Raw genomic sequence first — 26,029 nt, forward strand, 5'->3', positions numbered from 1 at the left:
GGGCCCCGCCAAACTAAGGCGGGAGGAAAATCGTAGAAGGAGTAGGGAGCTGGAGAGTGCCCAGGTGGCGGGGGTAGCTTCAGCCCCTGCTCCTGAAGCTGGCCCTGTAACTGCTGAAGCCCTGGAGGAGAACATGCTAGATGAGGAGATCAGGAGACTGCGCAAAGAGGATGGCAATATGGCCGACCTTTCTGATTCCTCCCACTATGAAAGTGTGGATGAGGATAGTGGGGAGAGGCCTAAAAAGAAAGATAAGGGCAAAAGGAAAGGGAGAAAGAAGAGGTCAGAGTCATCTATTCCTTGTACTACGGGCCAGGTCCAAAACGGAAGCCTGACTGCCCCCCCTCTGATTGACCTGTCAAACCGGTACCTCGTCCTCGATACCATCTCCTCCCCCTTCTTGGAGGGGGAAGGTGAGGGCGGGGTGCCTAGGAAGAAAGAGCCTCTGGGGGGAACTGGGCCCTGTCCTGTCGGGACACCTTCCTCGGAGGGCAGGGCTAGACCGGGGCCGGATGGAGACGGGGATCAAATGGATCAATATGAATCCAAAAAAAAGGTCTAAGTGTGGTCCTGCCCTCTCGTCTTCTTCAGGGGATGAGGGGGCGAAAAAGAAAGGGAAGCAAAAGTAAAGGGTGTGGCCGTCTAATTTAATCACCCTGTATGGCGGCACTCACCCCATTGACGCTGGCATCTATTAATTGTGCCAGCATAAAGTCGGATACGGCTAGATTTGCAGCCTTTGATTTTCTCGGCCGTGTTGAAGCCGATATTTTCTTTTTACAAGAGACCAGGTTGTCAGATCTAGCCTCTCTGGTAAAAACCAGAAGAGAGTGGAGGCGCGGCCCCTCCCACTGGTCTCTTGCAGCTGAGCCGTATAGTGGGGTGGCGGTCCTTTTTACCGCTCCTGTTGAATGCCGACGGGTTATTGAATTAGAAATGGGGAGGTGCCTGATCTTAGATGTCTTCATGAAGGGACAAGAGCTCCGGCTCATTAACATCTATGCCCCGCAAACTAAGCGGGGCCGTAAAGATCTCTTTATGAGGATTAAGCCCTTTCTTTTTACGAGTCGGCAAGTGGTCTTTGGAGGGGACTTCAATAATGTCACGAGGTCCCAAGATCGGGGAGGCTCCAATGGTCCGCTGACTTGTGATAGTGTGGCACTGATTAGCATAACTAGAGAAGCTCGCCTAGAGGACGCCCACATCCGGAGCCCCTCGGGCCACGCGGGTTTCACCTATCATCAAGGTAGTCGCAGGTCTAGGATAGATAGGTTTTATTTAAAGGAGGAAGCCGTCTCTTCTGCAGTGTCCGTGGTTGAGGTGGAGTTCTCCGATCACTGTATGATTTTGTTTTCCCTGAATGTTTCAGAGACCCCCCGGATGGGAAAAGGTTATTGGAAGCTGAATTCGTCCCTCCTAGAGGAAGCGGAGATAAGACAGTCCTTTGAGGATTTTTTTCAGAGTCAGGTACCTTTACTGGACCTATGTAGTAGTAAGTCAGAGTGGTGGGAGATATTCAAGAAGCGGGTTGCGGGGTTCTTCCGCCAGCTTTCGAGCCTCAGGTCCCTGAACAGGTATCGCTTGTATCAGGGTCTGAGGAGGAAACTCGAGCTTCTCGTCTCGACTGGAGGTAGCCGAGAGGATATCTCCAGAGTGAAATCCTTGCTGATGAGGTGTCAGTACGATAGACACACATCTTTGGTTTTTGAGAGGGATTACGGGAAGTACCGCTCGCCCGACCCTTACAGAAACTGTAAGATGTCAGTGAGTAGTAAAGTCATTTCAGGACTGATTGATAGTACAGGATCTCTGAATCGGTCCAGATCAGGGATCTTGGAGGTCGTCAGATCCTTCTACTCGCACCTCTTGGGGAGGAAGGATCTAGATCGAGACAGGATGTCGGTTAAAAAACAAAAAAGAAAAAAAAAAGAAAAAATGTGTGTATGTATGTATGTATGTATGTATATATATATAGTATATAAAAAAAGGAAAAAAAAATATAGATGTATAAAAAAATAATATATATTTTGTTATCCAAGTTGGATTATTTTTGTTACGGCAGCTAGCCATTTTTTTTTTTTGTCTTGTTATTAGGGGGGGGGGGGGCAGTGTGGTTATGTTTCCTAGTTTGGATATTTTTAGTTTTTGATCCCAGCGAGGAAAGCTTTATTTATGTTCATTAGGTATGTGTGTGTGTGTGTGTGTGTTGGACTATAGTAGGTAATGATTTATTTATTTATTTTTGGTTTATCTGGGCTGGCCGGTTTAAGTTGTTATTTTGAGATGAATAGTTTGTTGTTATGTTCAGTTTTGTTAATTTTGTTACAGTGAAATGAACTTGTTTTGTGTTTTGTACTTTTATAATAAAAAAGAGTGTCAGCAGAGCTCACTGTGGTCAGACAGAAAGGAAATTCAAAAAGAAAATAACTTTCTCTGTAGTATACAGGAGCTAAGTACTGGAAGGTCAGCACCGCTTGTCCGCCGCACCCCCCGACTTATGAATATTCATCCCCTCCCTCCGACTGTTCCTCCCCTCTCCGCTCTGTACTGGACTCCACTGAGGAGGGAGGGGATGAATACTCGTAAGCCAGGCGGTGTGGCGGACAAGCGGTGCTGACATTGCAGTGCCCGAAGGTGTCTTGTAACCTCGCCTGTGCCAGTTAGAATCTCATTTGCATATCCACAAAAAAGAAAACGGACAAATGGTGGGATGGATCCGGGCATGGTAGACAGCATATTGATCAGTGTCCCCCGCACTACCAGCCAGTACCTCTGGTTAGTGCGGGGGGAGTTTACTGACAGTTTTCCTTTAAAGGGGTACTCTGCACCCCTAGACATCTTATCCCCTATCCAAAGGATAGGAGATAAGATGTCAGATCGCGGGGGTCCTGCTGCTGGGGACCCCCAGGATCTCTGCTGCAGCACCCACCTGTACGGCTTCCACCTCACACCGGCAACGCTGGAGGCTTTGGATCCCGACCACAATGGCGGAAGAACGTGACGTCAACACTCCGGCCCGTGTGACGTCACTCCCCGCACCCTCAATGGAAGTCTATGGGAGGGGGCGTGACAGACCTCCCATAGACTTGCATTGAGGGGGTGGGACGTGATGTCACATGGGGCGGAGTTGTGACATCACGCTCTTCCGCCATTGTGGTCAGGATCTGAAGCCTCCACCGTTGTCGGAAGCCGTACAGGTGGATGCTGCAGCAGAGATCCTGGGGATCCCCAGCAGCGGGACCCCCGCGATCTGACATCTTATCCCCTATCCTTTGGATAGGGGATAAGATGTCTATGGGTGCGGAGTACCCCTTTAACATGTATGCCTTGTGCTCCCTTGCCTCCTTTGGATAAGATGTATAAAGCTGGAAAACCCCTTTAGCTAACATTAAGTTTTATAGTAAACGAGGAATTTTGATTTGCTATTTTCTTAGTATTTTTCTCTGCAATATGAAAAGAAATATAATGCTCTCCCCAAACCTTACACTGACAGGTTAATTGGCATCAACTCCTTTTATAGCTCGAACAGCTACAAATTTAATGGTCTAGCAAATCTCTTAGTGTTTTTTTTTTTGTATTACCGTATTTACTACACATTGGATTTTATAGCCAATTTTATTACCCCCCCCCCCTTCACTGTTTACAACATCTGTACACTCTTCACCATTTATTTCATTCTAAGTGCCAACAGCTGACTACTAATTCATAGAGGATTGCTATAATTTGAATCTGATAAACAAGAAGTAAATAATTACATAGTTTTAGATATATGTAGTGCCTTTTATATTGATTTACAACACATTAAGACCATGCTGTGCCTACTATTGACTTGCTTTTGTTATATAATGCTTTTAGCTTACTTAATTCAGCTTTTATACACACATGGCATGGGGCTGCACAGCCTTTACATTTATTAATGTTATATAGTGGATTACAGTACTTGATGTGTACAAACATGCTTTTATATAAGTAGTGCTGCAAAGCTTATAGACCTGTGTCTACATTCTACATAATTTCCACATGACCTAAAGTGTTGGGAGTGATGTATGTCCCTAAGTAAATATTGTGCTGTAGGTCTTTCTGATGTGCCAGTCTACTAAGTTTTGGCATTTAATATAAAGTCAAATTATTATGATTTTTTTTTTGCTAGACAAATGTAGATACAGTCATTGCCGTAAATGTTGGCACCCCTGAAATTTTTCAAGAAAATGAAGTATTTCTCACAGAAAAGGATTGCAGTAACACGTGTTTTGCTATACACGTTTATTCCCTCTGTGTGTATTGGAACTGAACCAAAAAAGGAGGAAAAGTAGGGATCAACCTATTTGTTTTTTTTGTTTTTTTACTATCGATACACCTGTGGAGGTTAGGGCCGATAACTTAGACCGATATTCTGGTATAAGTTATCGGTTATCGGCTATTTATACCCCCCAAATCCCCCCCCCCCCCCCCCCGACGACTTTAAATCAATGAACTGCAGCGGCTTTTGCGGTGCCAGAAACCGCCGCCACCCACTTCTCTCCCCCTGACTGTCCTGGGGTCCTCCTGAGTCCTACCACCTCCTACGGCGTCCTCCTGAGCTGTCACTGTGCGCACTGACGGTGACTGCCGATAACGTCCAAAATCGTGAATATCTGCCGATAATATCGGCCAAACCGATAATCGGTCGATCCCTAAAGCAAACTGGACATGATGTCACACCAAACTCCAAAAATGGGCTGGACAAAACTATTGGCACCCTTTCAAAATTGTGGAAAAATAAGATTGTTTTAAGCATTTGATGCTCCTTTAAACTCACCTGGGGCAAGTAACAGGTGTGGGCAATATAAAAATCACACCTGAAATCAGATAAAAAGGAGAGAATTTCACTCCCCCAGTCTTTGCATTGGGTTTCTGTGTGTGCTACACTAAGCGTGGATAACAGAAAGAGGAGAGAAGAGAATCTTAAAGTTACAAGTCCATCTCCAGAGGTCTAGATTTGCCTTTGTCCACAGTGTGCAACATTATGAAGAAGTTTGCAACCCATGGCACTGTAGCTAATCTCACTGGACGTGGATGGAAGAGAAATATTGATGAAATGTGTCAATGCAGGATAGTCCGGATGGTGGATAACAAACAAGTTCCAAAGATATTCAAGCTGTCCTGCAGGCTCAGGGAGCATCAGTGTCAGTGCAAACTATCCTTCGACATTTAAATGAAATTAAACGCTATGGCAGGAGACCCAGGAGGACCCCACTGCTGACACAGAGACATAAAAAAGCAAGACTTCATTTTGCCAAAATGAATTTGAGTAAGCCAAAATCCTTCTGGGAAAATGTCTTGTGGACAGATGAGACCAAGATAGAGCTTTTTGGTAAAGCACATCATTCTACTGTTTACTGAAAAAGGATTGAGGTCTACAAAGAAAAGAACACAGTACTTACAGTGAAATATGGTGGAGGTTCAATGATAATTTGGGGTTCTTTTGCTGCTTCTGGCACTGGGTGCCTTGAATGTGTGCAAGGCATCGTGAAATCTGAGGATTACCAACAGATTTTGGGTCGCACTGTACAACCTAGTGTCAGAAAGCTGGGTTTGTGTCAGAGATCTCTGGTCTTCCAGCAGGACAATGACCCCAAACATACATCAAAAAGCACCCAGAAATGGATGGCAACAAAGCGTTGGAGAGTTCTGAAGTGGCCAGCAATGAGTCCAGATCTAAATCCCATTGAACACCTGTGGAGAGATATTAAAATTGCTGTTGGGAAAAGGCACCCTTCCAATAAGAGAGACCTGGAGCAGTTTGAAAAGGAATAGTGGTCCAACATTCTGGCTGAGAGGTGTAAGAAGCTTATTGATGGTGGGACACTGGGGCAAGGGAAGGGTTTACTACCCTAGCTAACCCTGGAGAAACCTCCACCTGTGGCCTAATTAATGAGGTAGCAGAAAGGGGAAGTGTGTTTAAATGGAAGTCACACAGAATAGTTGGTGCTCTCCCCATAAGACAGCAAGGTGGCTGCAGGGGGGAGGCAGGGGTCCTGGTGAGGAACACACAGCCAGGAGCTGTGAGTGGCCCCAAGAGTGATGTGGATGAGACACACAGCAAGAGGTTGCAGAAGCTGTGTGTGAACAGTGAGTAGAAGGTTGCAGGAGGCATAAGTTTATCACTGACCAGATGATAGTCAGGGCACGCTCGATTGTTTAGTTAGTGACTAAATAGTCTATTTTTATTTTTTTTCCTGTCTTATGTTTTTATTTATCCTTCAACCTATCTAATAAAGCTGGCGAGGAGCCAGACTGCATAAAGAACTGTTGTTTGCATGCTGAATGATGTAGAAACATGTCCTGCGGCTGTGTTAAGGACAAAAATTATCCCTTTTTTGGAGCAGTAAAAGAATTGCCATTCTAAAAATAGTGAAGACTGAAGAAGAAGAAATTGCTCTCATACAAAAAAATTATCCCTTTTCTGGGGATGATGGTTTGTGTATAGCATGAGATGGCAGACTGATAGTGGCAGGAAGGTGGTGGGCTGGTGGCTAACTGATGTTGCGAGTGTACAGCAGGAGATGGCGGACACCTGTAGCTAGCGTACAGCAGGGGTGGTGGTAGTACTGCCTAATCAGTGGCATCTGACACAGGAGGTTTAAATTCCTCACTGATCCATGCCCGATTCATTTTAGTAAAAAATCTATTTTTCCACGATACTGACAATCTTCGCTTTTGGTGACCATACCGCCTGCTGCGCTAAATACTCTCTCCAAAAAGACACTAAGGGGGGGGGGGGGGGGGGGGGGGGTCAGGACAGAACACTCATTGCAAACAGGGCAAGTTCTTACCATGGTCTAATCTGGCTCATGGTGTCTTTCGGAGAAAGGGCACTGCTGAGGTAGGCCTCAACCTGGTTGTTAAGGTGGTGATTCACGTCCCTTTCATGACTCATGTCAGGGGAGTATACAGGATGCAGAAACTTCACCGTCATGTGCTCAAATGTGAAGATGCTGCTGATGCTCCTGCCTCTTGCTGGGGTAGTGCTGGCAGAGGTAGTGGAGCATTGACTCTGCAGAGAGTGGAGACTGGACCCCCATTCAGCAGGTGTTTGCTGGAAAGCCGTGGCATGCTGGCTGTGCAGCTTCTCCTTTTATATAAATCAAATTTAGCCTCCTTCTCAGAAGGTGAGAAAAATTCCCCATTTTGGGTTTAAACTATGGGTCTAAGACTGTGGCTATCTAGTACTCCCCTCTTCCCATCAATCCTACAATATGCTTGTTATTATGCATGCAGGAAAGCATACACCTTACAATCTTTGCCAGCTTTTCTGAGATCCGAGCTTGTTCCACCTCTGTCCCATACTGCCAGGGTTGGTCATGCTTCTCCTCATCCTCATCAGTGTTGCCTTGAGTAAGGTCCTCGTTCCCTCTTTTCAATAGAGTCCCTCTCCAAATCCTCCTCCGGTCCCACTACCTCCTCCTTATCCAATTCCTCCTCCTCAAGGTGAACTTCTGTACTGCTGCCATCAAGATGTGAAGTCTCCTCTTTCCTTCCTTACACCATCATCGCTGTCAGTATGTGCTCCAAAAAGAATATCAGAGGCATCACATCGCCAGTGCCACAGTTTTCATTGCTGACATATCTTGTAGCCTCCTCAATAGGCATAAGCATGCGACAAGTGTCCCTGATTAGCTGCCAATCCCTGAGCTGTAAATCACACTGGCTCCAGGAATCGTCTTGCTGTTGCATGAGTAAGTTGGTCACCGCTTTGCATTGCTGGTAGAGGCGGTCCAACATGTGTAGGGGAAGATTATTTTGGTGCTGTAAGTGATGCAAGTCATGTTTTAAAAGCATACGAACGGCTAAACTGGAAAAAAATTTCCTGTGCCTCGACACCACTGGCTTCACACCTCAACAAGTTGTCAAGAAATGTTTGACCACAAGATTTAGCACGTGTGCCAAACAGGGAGAGTATGTCATGCTACCTACATGCAGCACTTTGTTGATGTTTGTGCAATTATTGGCCACGACCTGTCCCGATGTCAGCTCATGACCTGTGAACTAGTGTGGAACCTCTTGTTAAAGACAGAGCAGCAGCTCCTCTGCTGTGTGTCTTTTCTCGCCCAGGCTAAGCAAGTGTAACACAGCATGGCAGTGCTTGATTTTGCAGCGATGAAATAAGGAGATTGGGGGGGGGGGGATTGGGTTGAGGAAAAGGATTTGGGAGGGATCTGGAGGATAATCTGTAGCGGCAGCAGCATTTTCCTCACATTGTGGGGTATCTTGACTGTCCCTTGCGGCCTTGTTGGGATGCTCCATGCCTACCATCTCCAGTCCATCTTGTCGACTAAGACCACTAAGTCGACCTACACCACCTCACCAACACACTCTAAAGCTTTACTGTGCCCACACAACTCCTCCTCATGGCTAGTGCTATCCTTCTGCGTAGCAGTAAGGGGGGGGGGGGGGGCAGGCAAAGTCAGAGATAAGGAAGCACAGCATCTAGGATGGACCTTTCCACTTCCCCATGTTAGTGTAGATGTGAAGGAATCCACTGACCGATGTCTCACGATCCTGGCTCGCGATCAGATTGTCAGAGTCTTCCTCCTCAGAAGTTGTACGACAGAAATATTCCAGTAACGCCAGATCATCCTGGGAATCCACATAACCTCTCTCAGGCAGTGAGAACTTGTTGGTATGGCTGACAGTTGTCACTAGTACCAAACGACACCTGGCTGCTGTTGCCGCTACCTGTACTTGGACTGTACAACAGAACATGACAAGGGTCTTTTGTCCTCTACCCTGTCCACCATCTCCTTTTTCCAGACATTTTTCTTTGGGTTACTTTTAACCCTTTTGGGGGATTTTTCACCAACCTACTTGTCAAATCTAAGTTTCAACGCTTTGAATGCTTTTTGCGTTGCAGAGTGACAGCACAATGAGTACTGAAACTGTATGAAATGCAATAGTCCTCCTCCTATTAACACTACAGGCTAGATTGTAGATACGTATTACTTATCAACACTCTTTTTGACTGCCTAAGATTACTGCACAATGCACACTGACTGTGTTTGTGGAACTATATAAAATGCAACAGAACTATAGGCTAGATACAGATCACGGTACTGGCTACTGTAGCTGGTTGAGGAACACAATCCAATTCAGGTATTTGCAGGTATGAGCCTTGAAAAAGGCTTTGAATTTGTGGTAGCAAAAGACTAGTCATTTAGAGGCATGTCCTTATCTGCTGTGTGGGAATACCTATAGGTTTCCTGTATGGGGATTGAATCCAGGGCCAGACTGTCCATCAGGCAAACCGGGCATTTGCGGGTAGGCCGGGCAACCTCCCTTCTTGCACTGAATACACTGGAGCCGCTATTTGCAGTCCTGCCGCTTTAAGAGCTGTGGCCGCATTGTATAGTGAAGGAGGAGGCCTCTGTACTCCACCAGACCCCTCTGTACTCCACCAGGCCCCTCTGTCCATCCCTGACCCCTCTGTATTCCACCAGACCCCTCTGTCCATCCCCGACCCCTCTGTACTTCACCTGACCCCTCTGTATTCCACCCCTGACCCCTCTGTATTCCACCCCTGACCCCTCTGTATTCCACCCCTGACCCCTCTGTATTCCACCCCTGACCTCTCTGTATTCCACCCCTGACCCCTCTGTCCTCCACCAGACCCCCCTGTTCGTCCCTTACTCGTCTCTACTACACCGGACCCCTCTGTACTCTAACAGACCCCTGTCCGTCCCTGACTGCTCTGTATTCCACCAGACCTCTCTGTCCGTCCCTTACTCCTCTGTACTCCATTACATTACTTATCCTGTATTATATCCTGTATTATACTCCAGAGCTGTACTCACTATTCTGCTGGTGGGGTCACCGTGTACATACATTACATTACTTATGCAGTACTAATCCTGTGTTATATCCTGTATTATACTGCAGAGCTATACTCCGTATTCTGCTGGAGGAGTAACTGTGTACATATGCTACACTTTTGTCTGCCGTGCTGACCGCTGCCTGCCTGAGCTGTGACTGACACAAGTAGGGTGAGAGGTCATTGAATACAACAGATTTCTGCTGCTGTGGAATCTCCTCGCAGAATTCTAATGCGGAATTCCGCACAGAAATTTCGACATGTGAACATAGCCTTGATACAAGTGTAACTTTGTTGTAGAATAATATGAAGCTCAGGACACTTCTGCTATAAACTGACTTCACTGACTACAACAGTATGTTGGTAATATGTATGGTGATACGGTAATATTCCTCCTCCTATACTGGTATGATTAATAATATTGGTCAGTATGCTGGACTTGGCAGTATTATGGTAATATTGATGATGATATTCCTCCTTCTATATTGGTATTATTGGTAATATTGGTCTCAATATACAGGATTTGGTCAGTAACTGTATGATGATAATATTTATGATGATGATATTCCTCCTTTTATACTGGTATTATTGGTAATATTAGTCTCAGTATACAGGATTTGGTCAGTAACAGTATGGCTGCCATATGTATAGTGATATTTTTTCCTTTATATGTGGTATGTGTTTTTATCATGGGAAATTGTCTTACATTAACAGGCTAGGTTCACACAATGTATTTTCAGGCATATTTCATTATCAAAAATGCATCCACAAATTCACAGAATGATTGTGGCAGTATTTTTAACAGTAAAGGGGTACTTTTTTTTTTTATTTTTTTTAATCAACTGGTGCCAGAAAGTTAAACAGATTTGTAAATGACTTCTATTAAAAATTATTAATCCTTCCAGTACTTATTAGCGGCTGTATACTACAGAGGAAATTGTTTTCTTTTGGGATTTCTTTTCTCTCACGACCACCGTGCTCTCTGCTGACACCTCTGTCCATTTTAGGAACTGTCCAGAGCAGCAAATGATTGCTATGGGGATTTTCTCCTGCTCTGGACAATTCCTGACATGGACAGAGGTGTCAGCAGAGAGCACTGTGGTCATGACAGAAAAGAAATCCAAAAAGAAAAAAATTTCCTCTGTAGTATACAGCAGCCAGTTGATTTAAACCAGTTCTTTAAAAAAAAAAAAGTTCTCCACCGGAGTTCACCTTTAATGTGCCCTATGCAGGTATATGGGAAAATAGTTGTTTTGCACACAATGGCCCTCATTTGCTAAGAGTGGAGTGTAGGTTTCCTTGTGGGTTTTAAGCATGTCGGGTTTGCAATAGTAAATGAGGGCCAATATGTTAAAGGACAAATCTCATGTTAGAAAATGTATCCCCTATCCGAAGGATAAGGGGATAAGTTCAACAGTAGATCGCGGGGAGTCCAAGCGCTAGGGCCCCCCCGCAATCTTCTGTTTGGGGCCCCTTAGCTGTAGGACAGGAGCGTGTCACAGCACCTTCCATATAGTTCTAATGGGAGAGCCGTTCGGCAATCTTCGGCTCTCCCATAGAGCTTTATGGACGGGGTATGGCTGCCTCTGCTTCGGGCGGGGATACGTTTTTTTTTAACATGAAATTTTCCCTTTAAAAAAAAGATAAAGGAACAAATTTTAGCATCCCCGAAATGTGACTTATTTAGGCCATTTTCACACTGCCGTTGCTCCCCATTGAGAACGGGCGTCAAAGTTTTATTTTTTTTTTTCATGACTTTATTGGCTGTTCTTATAACGGGGTGCAACGCCAAACAACAGGTCCCCATTTACTATTATGGGGGGGCGCCGTTATGAATAACGGGAGAAAAAGACGACATATGCTGTAATTTTTCTCCTGTTATTCTGGCCGGCTCTTGCTCTGCTATCACATTGCCATGCACTAAATGCAGTATAAAAGGGGCAATACACGCTAGTAAAAAAGTCCTTTTTTAAATACCGCCCGCTTCTGGTGTTTGTTCCACTCCCGCAACATATGTATCTAATCCCACCCACTCCCGGCCGTGATCGTGATGTCATGGCCATGCCCCCATGTGATGTCACATCACGCCCCCTCCATTCAGGTCTACGGGAGGGGGCATGTTTGCCGTCAAGCGCCCTCCCATAAACATGAATGGAGGGGGTGTGCCGTGACGTTATGCTGCGGGAGATCACCGGGGCCCCAGCTGTGGTATTTTTATTAGAATTAAAATTAAAATAAAACATGGTCTGTTCATTGCTAAGAACCTAATGTCTTTATCTGTAATATACACATTCCTATACATATGATGGTATGTGTTCTAGGCGGCCAGCAGGTAGAGTGGTGGAAGGTAGATATGTGCCAAAAAGGTTGCTGTATTAACTAGTAAACTTCCAGAGTTGTCAAGAAGGCTGATCCAGCAGTCCGTTTCGGCATTTTCATACAGATAAGTTGCAGCAAAGAAGCTGCAATATATGTGCCACTGAAGTCCCGGAGTTCAGTGGGGAAAAAGAGCATTTTTAGTCAGTAACAGTAGGTTACTGACCTGTGCATAGTTAGGATAGCTGCCATGCAGCTTAAATGGGCTCTTTTTCTGGAACGGCTGTAGTGTGGGTGGGAGGCCATTCCCATAGTCCCTTCCGGGCAGGGCCAGATTAACGTAGGGGCAGATGGAGCGGCAGCTCCAGGCCCCTGCGTTAAAATAGGCCTGGTGGCCTGCACAAACGGCCCGCACAGACCGACCGGCGTATAACTTGTATTGCCCGACGCCCAGACAAGCAGGCATTTAGTGCTTCAGGTGAGCAGCGCTAAATGCTGGAAGACTTCACTTACCCCACCCTCCTCCGGTTGACCGGCCTGAGTCTGATGAGAGACGTCGCGCATGTGACGTCCCTCCGCAGACCCGCGCAGGATGTCAGTGACGTCACTCGTCAGGCCGCTGCCGTAGAGGAGAAGCGCAGCGCAGGACAGGTAACTGTGTCTATGTGTGTGTGTGTGTCTGTCTTTGTCTGTCAGAGGCGGCCACCGCCTAAGGCCTCGCACTGGTGGGGGCCTCGCTCTGGCCCCCACCCTTTCACTGATGGTGATCGGCGTAAGGAGGAAGAAGAACTGGGGGAGTAGATGGCCTCTATGTAAGGTAACTAGGAGAGTGAATGGGGGGCATGTAGTGGCACTGCCTATATTGTCAGTGCTTTTTGGCTGCCCATCCTGCCACATAGATTGTAGGAATCACAGCAATACTTATCTTATTATGCTGCACATGCTCTAAGCGCCGTCCTGCTGTCGGGTCCTAAAGCAGGGAAAGGATCCTCAGAGCACCGCAGCCTGCTAGCATGAAACATGAGAGCAAAGTAGGAGGAGAACTGTCTGTGCCCCCTCCTCCACATGACTTAATCCTGAGGTCAGAGGTATTGAGGTCAGAGGTCTTGACTCCTTACCCCCAGCACTGGAAGCCATATGAGGATCCTGTCAGCATCTCAGAAAGCTAGGGTATGTGCATATATAGTTAGGGTATGTACACGTGTGTGTGTGTGTGTGTGTGTGTATCTATATATGTATATATACATATGGATGTGTGTATGTATGTATATATGTGTATATATACATATGGATGAATGTGTGTATGTATTTGTCTTTTTAGGCATCCATGGTACTGTAATTGCCAGGCTGGGTTTACACTTGTATTGAGGGCCTCCATCACTGCATACAGTGCTATTTTGTCTAGTAATATTCCAGGCACCTTGCAGAGCCTGTGTAGACCTGGGGGTCACATTATATGGACCAGTGTTTTCCAACCAGGGTGCCTCAAGCTGTTGCAAAACTACAAATTGCTGTCTGGGCATGCTGGGAGTTGTAGTTTTGCAACCTCACCCTGCTTGGGAAACACTAATATGGGATCTACATGTGGGATATTGGTCTGTATTTAGTATTATCCTGTCACTATATAGTGGTAATTGGAGTGGTCATAGTGTGGCTCAAATATTTGTAATAGTGGTGATATTGGTGATCCTAATCTGTCTACAGTGGTTATTGTTATTTTTTTTTTTTTACTGATGTAGTAATATGTCATCCTGATATGGAGGTGTTAATTTGCTAGTAAACCCCAATCCTTTTGAAAATCCCTCTGCATCCTCCCTTGTGAGTGGCGATACATACACTGCGTATCACAGTTGTCTTACATTCACCTTGGGGGTGGGGGTGTACTGGGTGCTGCCCACCCATGCAATGCAATAACAGTTCATCAGCAAGGGTACTAGTACACCCTGTACTGTGACATCACTGTGTATTACCCCTTTACTGTGAAATCACTGTGTATTATCCCTGTACTGTGAAATCACTGTGTATTATCCCTGTACTGTGACATCACTGTGTGTATTATCCCTGTACTGTGACATCACTGTGTGTATTATCCCTGTACTGTGAAATCACTGTGTATTATCCCTGTACTGTGAAATCACTGTGTATTATCCCTGTACTGTGAAATCACTGTGTATTATCCCTGTACTGTGACATCACTGTGTATTATCCCTGTACTGTGACATCACTGTGTGTATTATCTCTGTACTGTGACCTCACAATGTATTATCCCTGTACTGTGATGTCACTGTGTATTATCCCTGTACTGTGACGTCACTGTGTGTATTATCCCTGTACTGTGACATCACTGTGTGTATTATCCCTGTACTGTGACATCACTGTGTGTATTATCCCTGTACTGTGACATCACTGTGTGTATTATTCCCGTACTGTGACATCACTGTGTGTATTATCCCTGTACTGTGACATCACTGTGTGTATTATCCCTGTACGATGAGGTCTATGTGTATATTAACCCTGTTCTGTGACAGCACTGTGTGTATTATCCCTGTACTGTGACATCACTGTGTGTAATATCACTGTACTGTGACATCACAGTGTGTATTATGTGTATTATCCCTGTACTGTGACATCACTGTGTCTCATCCCTGTACTGTGACATCACTGTGTGTATTATCTGTGTTCTGTCACATCACTGTGTGTATTGTCACTGTACCGTGACGGCACGGTGTGCACAATAACCCTGTAGTTTGGCATCACTGTTCATATGCATATAAACCCTGTACTGTGATGTCACTGTGCATAATAACCCTGTTCTTTGAGTGAGTACAGGGTTGATATGCACAATGATGTCACAGTACAGGAATAATACACAGTGATGTCACAGTACAGGGATAATACACAGTGATGTCACAGTACAGGGATAATATACACAGTGATGTCACAGTACAGGGATAATACACAGTGATGTCACAGTACAGGGATAATTTACACAGTGATGTCACAGTACAGGGATAATTTACACAGTGATGTCACAGTACAGCGATAATATTCACAGTGATGTCACAGTACAGGGATAATATTCACAGTGATGTCACAGTACAGGGATAATACACTCAGTGATGTCACAGTACGGGTATAATACACAGTGATGTCACAGTACAGCGATAATTTACACAGTGATGTCACAGTACAGGCATAATACACAATGATGTCACAGTACGGGTATAATACACAGTGATGTCACAGTACAGCGATAATATTCACAGTGATGTCACAGTACAGGGATAATACACTCAGTGATGTCACAGTACAGGTATAATACACAGTGATGTCACAGTATGGGTATAATACACAGTGATGTCACAGTACAGGGATAATACACACAGTGATGTCACAGTACAGGGATAATACACACAGTGATGTCACAGTACAGCGATAATATACACAGTGTTGTCACAGAACACAGATAATACACACAATGATGTCACAGTACAGGGATAATACACACAGTGGTGTCACAGTACAGGGATAATACACACAATGATGTCACAGTACAGGGATGATACACAGTGATGTCACAGTACAGTGATAATACACATAGTGATGTCACAGTACATGGATAATACACACAGGGATGTCATAGTACAGGAAAAATACACAGTAATGTCATAGTACAAGGGTAATGTGCACAGTGACATCACAGTGCTAAGGATCCTATACCAATTGTGTTTTGTATATAATTCATTTTATTGTCACGTGCATATCTTGTGTTCGTGGGGGCCTAAAGCTCAAGTTTCGCCTAAGGCCTCACAAAGTCTAGAGCCGCCTCGTGTGTGTGTGTCTGTCTGTGTGTGTCTGTCTGTCTGTGTGTGTCTGTCTGTCTGTGTGTGTGTGTATATATATATATATATATATATATATATATATATATATATAATGTATGTGGGAATGACGACAATGCTACCTAATGTGGGGAGCCTGCTACTACCGAATGTGGGGAACCTGCTACTACCTAATGTGGGGAACCTGCTACTACCTAAAAATGTGGGGAGCCTGCTACTGCCTAATGTGGGGAACATGCTACCTATCCTGGTAATTTAATGTGCATAAAACGTGACACAACGTGTGTTGCGTTTTCATTTTATATACTTTGATAAAAAGGCCCATCACAATTTTCAGCACCAGGCCCATGATGCTCTTAATCCAGCCCTGCTTCCGGGCTTTACTGGACCTCTTGAGGCGTTTAAATTCTGCTGCTCTTAGACCTTTGGTGAGGAGAGTGTGAACCTGAGGAGTTGTTTGCTTTGTCCTCCACATTGTGCTACAAGCTGGAGAAAGCACAAAGCTGCCCTGGGAAACAGGACGGAGATAGACTTGCGTCTCTGCACCAGGACTAATCACCGCTACATGGTCATGTATGGACTTTATGTTGGAGTCACGTTTTGTGCTGAGTTTAAAGGCTGCTGTAAAGCCTTCTGCTGAACTGTTATGTTCCTGCTTGTTTTTTTAAATAAACCCTTTTGTTTTGCCCAAACTTTCCGCTTGTTTGCCTACCATTTGTGCAGCTAATTCCCACAGTGTGCAGACTGCATCGCACCCTTGTCTGTACACTGCTATACACATGTGGGTATGTGCAGACTGCAGAGCATTGCCCCCTAGTGTCTGTAGTACACAGTCTGTACTACATACACTAGGGTGCAATGCACTACACATACCATCGTGTGTATAGCATACCATCGTGTGTGTGTCGTAGACCTGCGGGATCCCAATCCCAATGCAGGGCTCTACTTCATGGTAAACCTAGGCAGTATAAGAAAATCATCTCAGTGGGGAAAGAGGAATTAATATTGTGAAAACAAGTAAGCACAAGGCATACACCAAAACCTTTTTGTGCAGCTTTTTAATAATAGCCTATCCTACACTATATAACCAATAAAAACAAATAATAATAATAATAATTTTTTTTTTTTTTTTAATAAAATTCCCAAAGTGCTTCTTTTAGTCATTTAAGGACAGACATCCACCGTAAATGTATGGTGCTACTTGCCACACCGCGCTGTATTATAGAAACACAGAAAGTTTCGGCAGATAAGAACCATTTGGCCCATCTAGTCTGACCAATAATCTGAATACTATGAATAGTCCCTGGCCCTATCTTATATGAAGGATAGCCTTATGCCTATCCCATACATGTTTAAACTCCTTCACTGTATTTGAAGCCACCACTTCTGCAGGAAGACTATTCCATGCATCCACTACTCTCTCAGTAAAGTAATACTTCCTGATATTACTTTTAAACCTTTTGCCCCTCTAATTTAAAACTATGTCCTCTTGTGGTAGTTTTTCTTCTTTTAAATATCTTCTCCTCCTTTACCGTGTTGATTCCCTTTATGTATTTAAAAGTCTCTATCATATTCCCTCTGTTTCTTCTTTCTTCCAAGCTATACATGTTAAGGTCCTTTAACCTTTCCTGGTAAGTTATATCCTGCTATCCATGTAATAGTTTAGTAGCTCTTCTCTGAACTCTCTCTAGAGTATCTATATCCTTCTGGAGATACGGCCTCCAGTACTGCGCACCATACTCCAAATGAGGACTCACCAGTGTTCTGTACAGCGGTATTAAATCCTTCACTGTATTTGCAGCTACCTCTTCTGCAGGAAGGCTATTTCATGCATCCACTACTCTCTTGGTAAAGTAAGACTTCATGATATTACTGAATAAATGTTTTTATCCCAAATTTTGCAGGATTGGTGTACAATGTGACACCTTACATGGAATACCATCCAGGTGGAGAAGAGGAGCTCATGAAAGCAGCTGGAATAGATGGCACTCAGCTTTTTGATCAGGTAAAGTGATCACACATGATTAGCTGGTATATTGTACATCATAGTATTGAATAATATAGGAATTTAGGTGCACTACTGTGGTAGATGTAAACAATGACATTGACATCTACCACAGCAGTGCACCTAAATTCCTGTATTATTCTATTTTTTACACATCCACTCCGTCTATCTGGTGTAGGATGTCATTGTGGCACTTGTGGTCTGCTGCAGGCATCCCCCATTGTATGCATTTTTATGCTGGGGATTACCCCTAGCAACGGACCACAGGGGCAGGATCTGCTCCCCCAGCATAAATGCACAACTGCATTTGGGGTTGAGCACCTCCAGCCATTTGAGACCATGTCTTTGTTGTTGTTTAAACATCATAGTATTGATAAGTTACTTAAAGGGTACCTCTCATCAAAAAAACTTTTGATATATTATAGATTAATGTATGCAGAATAACTTTACAATTGCATGTTATTAAAAAATATGCTTCTTTCTATTTAATTTTCCCCTTTGAAGAAATGACCACTAGGGGTCTCCCTACCAGTCCTGGCAGCAAGCATTTCAGACTCATGCTGGAGTCCTAAACACTACGAGCTGCCAGTCTGCTTTGTTCACAAAGGAGAGCACTCAGAGCTGCCAGCCTGCTTTGTTCACAGCCTGTTTGGCTGTGAACAAAGCAGGCTGGCAGCTCTGAGTGTTTAGGACTCCAGCATGAGTCAGAAATGCTTGCTGACAGGACTGATCGGGAAAAATACAATAGAAAGAAGCATATTTTTCATTAACATGCTATTGGAAAGTTATTCAACATTCATTAATCTAAAATATATCAAAAGTTTATTTGATGAGAGGTACCCTTTAAAGGACTACTCCGGGATATAAAAATTTAGTTTCAGACTGCTGGTAGTAAAAAATAAAAAATAAGAGATACATACCTGATGCTGCTCCCAAGATGCCTTCGGTAACCTTGTCCAGCCTCCGCCGCAATCCTCTTCCTGGTTGCCGGTGGTTGGTGAGTCATACTGCACACAGCCAATCACCTTCCGCAGCAAAGTCTCGCCTCGGCCAGCGATAGGCTGATCGCCATCGCTGGCCGAGTGGTCAGTATGACTCACTGACCACCGGCAACCAGAAAGAGGATCACGACAGAGGCCGTAGCGGGTTAACAGAGGCATCGGGGGAGCAGCGGCAAGTATGTATCCCTTTTTTTTTTTTTTTGGACTGAGGATAGGGAGGGGGAGGAGGGAGAGTAGCTATCACAGTGAGTACCCGACCCCCTGCTTCTGGGGGATAAAATTAAGGTATTTCAGAAATAAAGCTAATTCTGAGAGAAATGTAGGTCACAGACACATACATAGCACATGTATATGATCAGGATGAGATACTGCGCAACATATAACAGTTTTGTTTTTTTGAGTGATCTGACGGGTACGCTTTAAGGACCAAGGGTGTACCTGTACGCCCCTGGGAATTTCCGTCCCCGCCGGGCGGGGACCGGGATGACTGCTGATGTCTATCAGCAGGCATCCCGTGCCAATGCCCAGGGCGGTCCTGACATCCCCTCATGTCGGTGAATTCACACCAGCGATTTGCGGCGATTCCGGGTCATACGGGTCTTCACTGACCCGGAAAATAAGGGAAATGGGGGGTGTTCAAGACACCACTGGTCCCCCTGAAGGGATAGGAGTTAGGTGGCAGGGGTGCCACCCCTCCTCTCCCTGCTATTGATCGATCAGAAGCGACGGCCAATAGCAGATCTGGGGCAGGGGGTTAACGTTCGGTTCCCCCGCTCTGCCCACCCACTGTTATCCAGGCAGAGCAGGGGAACCGACCGTGATCTGCACCAGAGGTCACTTACACTCGGCGGCCATGACGTGCGGCAGGCTCCATGGATCCTACGGAAGCCGGTGAGTAGTTGCCTAGCAACATCTGGAGGGCTACAGTTTGAGACCACTGGTGGTCTCCGAACTGTAGCCCTCCAGATGTTGCAAAACTACAACTCCCAGCATGCCCAGACAGCTGTTTGGTCATGCTGGGATTTGTAGTTTTGCAACAGCTGGAGGGCTACAGTTTGGAGATCACTGTGCAGTGGTCTCTAAACTGTAGCCCTCCAGATGTTGCAAAACTGCAAGTCCCAGCATGCTCAAACAGCTGTCTCAACATGCTGGGAGTTGTAGTTGCATACTTCCAGCTGTTGCATAACTACATCTCCTAGCATGCCCTTCGGCGATCAGTACATGCTGGGAGTTGTAGTTTTGCAACAGCTGGAGGCACACTGGTTGGAAAATACTGAGTTAGGTAACAGAACCTAACTGAAGGTTCTCCAACCAGTGTGCCTCCAGCTGTTACAAAACTACAACTCCCAGCATGCACGGTCTGTCAGTGCATGCTGGGAGTTGCAGTTTTGCAGCAGCTGGAGGCTTGCGCCCCCCCCCCCCCCCCCCCATGTGAATGTACAGGGTACATTTTTAGGGCGGGTTTACAGTGAGTTTCCTGCTTCAAGTTTGAGCGGCATCAAATTTTCTGCTGCAGCGCAAACTCCTAGCGGGAAACTTACTGTAAACCTCCACCCGTGTGAATGTACCCTAAAAACACTACACTACACTAACACATAATAAAGGGTAAAACACTACACTGCCCCCCCCCAATAAAAATTAAAAAAACGTATCATACGGCAGTGTTTCCAAAATGGAGCCTCCAGTTGTTGCAAAACAACAACTCCCAGCATTTCCGGACAGCCACTGACTGTCCAGGCATGCTGGGAGTTTAGCAACAGCTGGTGGCACACTGTTAGGGGTATTCTACGCCAGTGATTCCCAATGTCCACCCCTATGCAATCCCTAATTTAGTCCTCAAATGCGCATGACGCTCTCTCACTTCCGAGCCCTGCCATATTTCAACGCAACAGTTTAGGGCCACATATGGGGTATTTTCGTACTCGGGAGAAATTGCGTTACAAATTTATGGGGGCTTTTTCTCCTTTTACCCCTTATGAAAAGGAAAAGTTGGGGTCTACACCAGCCTGTTAGTGTAGAAAAAAAAAATTACACTAACATGCTGGTGTTGCCTCATACTTTTTATTTTCGCAAGCCGTAAAAGGAAAATTAGACCCCCAAAATTTGTAACGCAATTTCTCCTGAGGATGAAAATACCCCATATGTGGACATAAAATGCTCTGCGGGCGCACAACAATGCTCAGGAGTGAGAGCGCACTATGTACATTTGAGGCCTAAATTGGTGATTTGCACCGGGGTGGCTGATTTTACAGCGGTTCTAACATAAACACAAAAAAATAAATACCCACGTGTGACTCCATTTTGGAAACTACACCCCTCACGGAACGTAACAGGGGGTATAGTGAGCCTTAACACCCCATAGGTGTTTGACAAATTTTCGTTAAAGTTGGATTGGAAAATAAAAAACACATTTTTTTACTAAAATGCCCTAAATTTTTCATTTTCACAAGGGAAAATAGGAAAAAAGCCCCCCAAAATTTGTAACCCCATTTCTTCTGAGTAAGAACATACCCCATATGTGGATGTAAAGTGCTCTACTGGCGAACTACAATGCTCAGAAGAGAAGGAGCGCCATTGGGCTTTTGGATAGAAATTTTTCCGAAATTGAAGGCGACGTGTGTTTACAAAAGCCCCCATAGTGCCAGAGCAATGGACCCCCCCCCACATGTGACCCCATTTTGGAAACTACACCCCTCACAGAATTTAATAAGGGGTGAGCATTTACGCCCCACAGGTGTCTGACAGATTTTTGGAACAGTGGTCCGTGAAAATGAAAAATGTTATTTTTTATTTGCACAGTCCACTGTTCCAAAGATCTGTCAAACGCCAGTGGGGTGTAAATGCTCACTCTACCCCTTATTAAATTCTGTGAGGGGTGTAGTTTCCAAAATGGGGTCACATGTGGGGGGGGGGGGTTGTCCACTGTTCAGGCACCACGGGGGGCTTTGTAAATGCACATGGCCCCCGACTTCCATTCCAAACAAACTCTCTCTCCAAAAGCTCAATGGCGCTTCTCCTCTTCTGAGCATTGTAGTGCGCCAGCAGAGCTCTTGACTTATTTACATACTCAGGAGAAAATGCCCCCAAATTTTTTAACCCCATTTCTTCTATTACCCCTTGAAAAAATTAAAAATTTGTGGAAAAAACAGTATTTTAGTGGAAAAAAAAAAAACATTTCATTTACACTTCTGACTTTTTAACAAAAAGTCATGTCAAACACCTGTGGGGTGTTTAAGGCTCACTGTACCCCTTTTTATGATCCTTTAGTGGTGTAGTTATTAAAATAGTATGCCATGATTATTTTTTTTTATTTTTTTTGCTGTTCTGGCACCATATGGGCTTCCTAAATGCAACATGCCCACCAAAAACCATTTCAGCAAAATTTGCTTTCGAAAAGCCAAATGTGACTCCTTCTCTTCTGAGCATTGTAGTTTGCCCTCAGAGCATTTTATGTCCTAACATGGGGTATTTCCATACTCAGAAGAGATGGGGTTACAAATTTGGGGGGGCATTTTCTCCCATTACCCTTTGTAAAAATGGTAAATTTGGGAAAAAAAACTGCACTTGCTGTTCTGGATCAATAGGGGCTTCCTAAATGTGACATGCCCCCCAAAAACCATTTCAGCAAAATTCACTCTCCAAAATCCCATTATCGCTCCTTCCCTTCTGAGCCCTCTACTGTGCCTGCCAAACACTTGACATGCACATATGAGGTATTTCTTTACTCGAGAGAAATTGGGTTACAAATTTTGGGTGGGCTTTTTCTCCTTTGACCCCCTGTAAAAATTCAAAAACGGAGTCTACAAGAAAATGAAGATTTTGAATTTTCTCCTTCACTTTGCTGCTATTCCTGTGAAAAACCTAAAGGGTTAACACACTTACTGGATGTAATTTTGAATACTTTGAGGGGTGCAGTTTTTATAATGGGGTATTTCTAATATGAAGGCCCTTCAAATCCACTTCAAAACTGAACTGGTCCCTGAAGAAAAATTCAGATTTAGAAATTTTTTTTGAAACTTGCTGCTGAATTTTGAAGCCCTCTAATGTCTTCCAAAAGTAAAAACATGAAAACTTTATGATGCAAACATAAAGTAGACATATTGTATATGTGAATCAATATATAATGTATTTGGTATGTCCATTTTCCTTACAAGCAGAGAGCTTCATAGTAAGAAAAATGCAAAATTTTCATTTTTTTTCATCAAATTTTTGCATTTTTCACCAAGAAATGATGCAAATATTGACTAAAATTTACCACTAACATAAAGTAGAATATGTCATGAAAAAACCATCTCTGAATCAGAATGAAAAGTAAAAGCACCCCAGAGTTATTAAAGGGGTATTCCGGGCAAAACATCTTATCCCCTATAAAAAGGATAGGGGAGGAGATGTCTGATACGATGTCTGCCGCTGGGACCCCCTGCGATCTCCCTGCAGCACCCCGCATAGAATACGGCTGCTGCAGGGAGATCGCGGGGGGGTGGGTGCGCACAGCGGCGGGCCCCCCGCGATCAGACATCTTATCCCCTATCCTTTCGATAGGAGATAAGATGTTTTTGCCCTGAATACCCCTTTAATGCTTAAAGTAACAGTGGTCAGATGTGCAAAAAAACGCTCTGGTCCTTAAGGTGAAAATGGGCTTGGTCCTTAAGGGGTTGAAGCTGTATATTTTGCCTGCTGATGCATTTATTTATTATTATTTTTTTTTTACTATAGTCATGTTTCATTGAAATTATAGGAATTGCCTTTACCGTTAAAAGAATATACTAAATGTGGGTTTTCTTTGTCAATATGTACTCCTGTTAGGGAAAACATGTTTTTTAAAGGGGTATTCCAGGTAAAAACTATTTTTTACTTTCTTCTCCCAACTGACTCTAGAAAGCTAAACAGATTTGTAAATTACTTCTGTTAAAAATCTTAATACTTCCAATAATTATCAGCTTCTGAAGTTGAGTTGTTTATTTTTCCGTCTGACAACAGTGTCTTTGCTGACATTACTGCTTGTCCTGGGAACTGCACAGAGTAGAAAAGATTTGCAATGGGGATTTGCTTCTACTCTGGACAGTTCCTGAGACAGGTGTTATCAGAGAGCACTTGGACAGAAAAGAACAACTCCACTTCTGCAGCTCATAAGTACTGAAAGGATTAATATTTTTTAATAGAAAGAATTTACAAATCTGTTTAACTTTCTGGAGCCAGTTTATATATATAAAAACGGTTCAAACATCACATTCTATGTATTCTCTTGACAGTGCTATTAGACCTCATTCACATCTATAATCTGCTCATAGGATTGAGTGACCAAACATATTCTCTTTTTTTTCTTTGTTTGGTTTGCTTCATTCTTGAAAATGTTACATTTTTGTAATTAGTTTAATCTGTCATGTCTAATGGTAACCATACTGTCCTTGCCATTGGTTACCTTGTAGTGTATGTGTGTTGACATGTGTAAAAACAATCTCTTCTCTCTTCTATAAGAAAGTAGGCAGAAATCTGTAATATGTATTGAATAATACGATATCTGAAAACTAGGAAGCAGTAGAACAGGAAACATAGATAAGTACATGTTGATATACAAATTAATTAACAGTATATTATAAAATGGCTGAAATTCTAAAATGTTTTGAGTAGATCTTTTTGTGGCCAGGAGAATCATTGCAAAGAGGTGCACGTCTTCAGTTAACCCATCCTGGATTGGATGAATAGATCTTTCTTAGGCTTTGGGTAAAGCAGGGTATAACAGGGAAACTTAACAGCGTGGTCAACCCGCACTAACCTGGATATACAAGAAACAGGGTCACCCAAACTAATGCTTCTAACTGGGTTTAAATCAGTTCAGCCATTTAAAAGATCATCTTGTTGCTAATGTGGTAATTTCGTCTTATCTGCAATGGAGGCAGACTGATGGTGTAAGTGCAATGCTTTCTACCACCCGCTCTGGCAAGTAGAGGATGGGGTTATAGCCATAGTCAGCAGGAGAAAGCATTGCACTTACTGCAGTAGTCTGGGTCCTTTGCAGATAAGTCGTTTTCCAGTATCAAATAAAGCCCACAATATTGTCCATGGTAGGAGACAATACCCATAGCAAACCTATACTGCTCTGGACAGTTTCTAAAATGGACAGAGGTGTCAGCAGAGAGCACTGTGGTCGGACAGAAAAGAAATTAAAAAAAAAAATAACTTCCTGTCGAGCATACAGGAACTGGAAAGGTTAAGATTTTTATATAGAAGTAATTTACAAATCTGTTTAACTTTCTGGCACCAATTGATTTAAAAAAACAAACAAACATGTTTTCCATTGGAGTAACCCATTAACCTCTTCAGGACGTGGGGCGTATGCATACACTCTGCATCCCGAGTCCTTAAGGACATAGGGCGTATGCATACGCCCGTGGGAATTCCGGTCCCTGCCGCTAGCCGGTTGGGGTCCGGACCGGGATGCCTGCTGGAATCATTCAGCAGGCATCCCGGCACATCGCCGAGGGGGGTCCTGAGAACCCCCCATGTCGGCGATCGCGGAAAATCGCATGTCAATTCAGACATGAGATTTTCTGCTATTCCGGGCTGATCGGGTCTCTGGTGACCCGATCACCCGGAAAATAGGTATGATCAGAGCTGTCAATGACAGCCCCAATCATCCTGAGGGATAGGAGCGAGGTCGCAGTGCTATCCCCTGCCATTAGTCAGAACTGAATTCTGACCAATGGCAGCGCAGGACAGTGTATTGCCATGGAAACCCCCCGTTCTGCCCACCCCTGGATGTCGGGCAGAACGGGGGGAGAAGATGGAGGTCGGTACCTGGAGGAGAAGATGCGTGGGCACGGCCGATCGTCGCTGGAGACTGCAGAGATCACGGCGCAGGTAGGGAAGCGACGTTGGGGGGGGGGGGGGGCTTTTAGGAAAGTAGCAGTAAAGCGATCTTTACTGTGGCAACCACTAGGAAGGCCAAACTGCAACTCCCAGCATGCCCAGAAAGCCAAAAGGAGTTTGGAGACCACTGTTAGAGTGGTGCTCAAAC

The 26,029-nt window shown here is 44.4% G+C and overlaps 1 protein-coding gene across 1 annotated transcript in view; it reads left to right on the top strand.

Annotated features, from left to right (window-relative positions):
- Nucleotides 1-26,029, top strand: part of LOC130362079 (cytochrome b5 reductase 4) — a 270,381-nt gene that overhangs the window by 26,613 nt on the left and 217,739 nt on the right. Inside the window, exon 3 of the mRNA XM_056566016.1 lies at nucleotides 17,910-18,010. Coding sequence (XP_056421991.1) covers nucleotides 17,910-18,010 — 101 coding nt within the window. The remainder of the gene's footprint in view (nucleotides 1-17,909; nucleotides 18,011-26,029) is intronic.

This window comes from Hyla sarda, chromosome 3 (assembly GCF_029499605.1).
Source record: "Hyla sarda isolate aHylSar1 chromosome 3, aHylSar1.hap1, whole genome shotgun sequence".
Lineage (NCBI taxonomy): Eukaryota > Metazoa > Chordata > Amphibia > Anura > Hylidae > Hyla > Hyla sarda.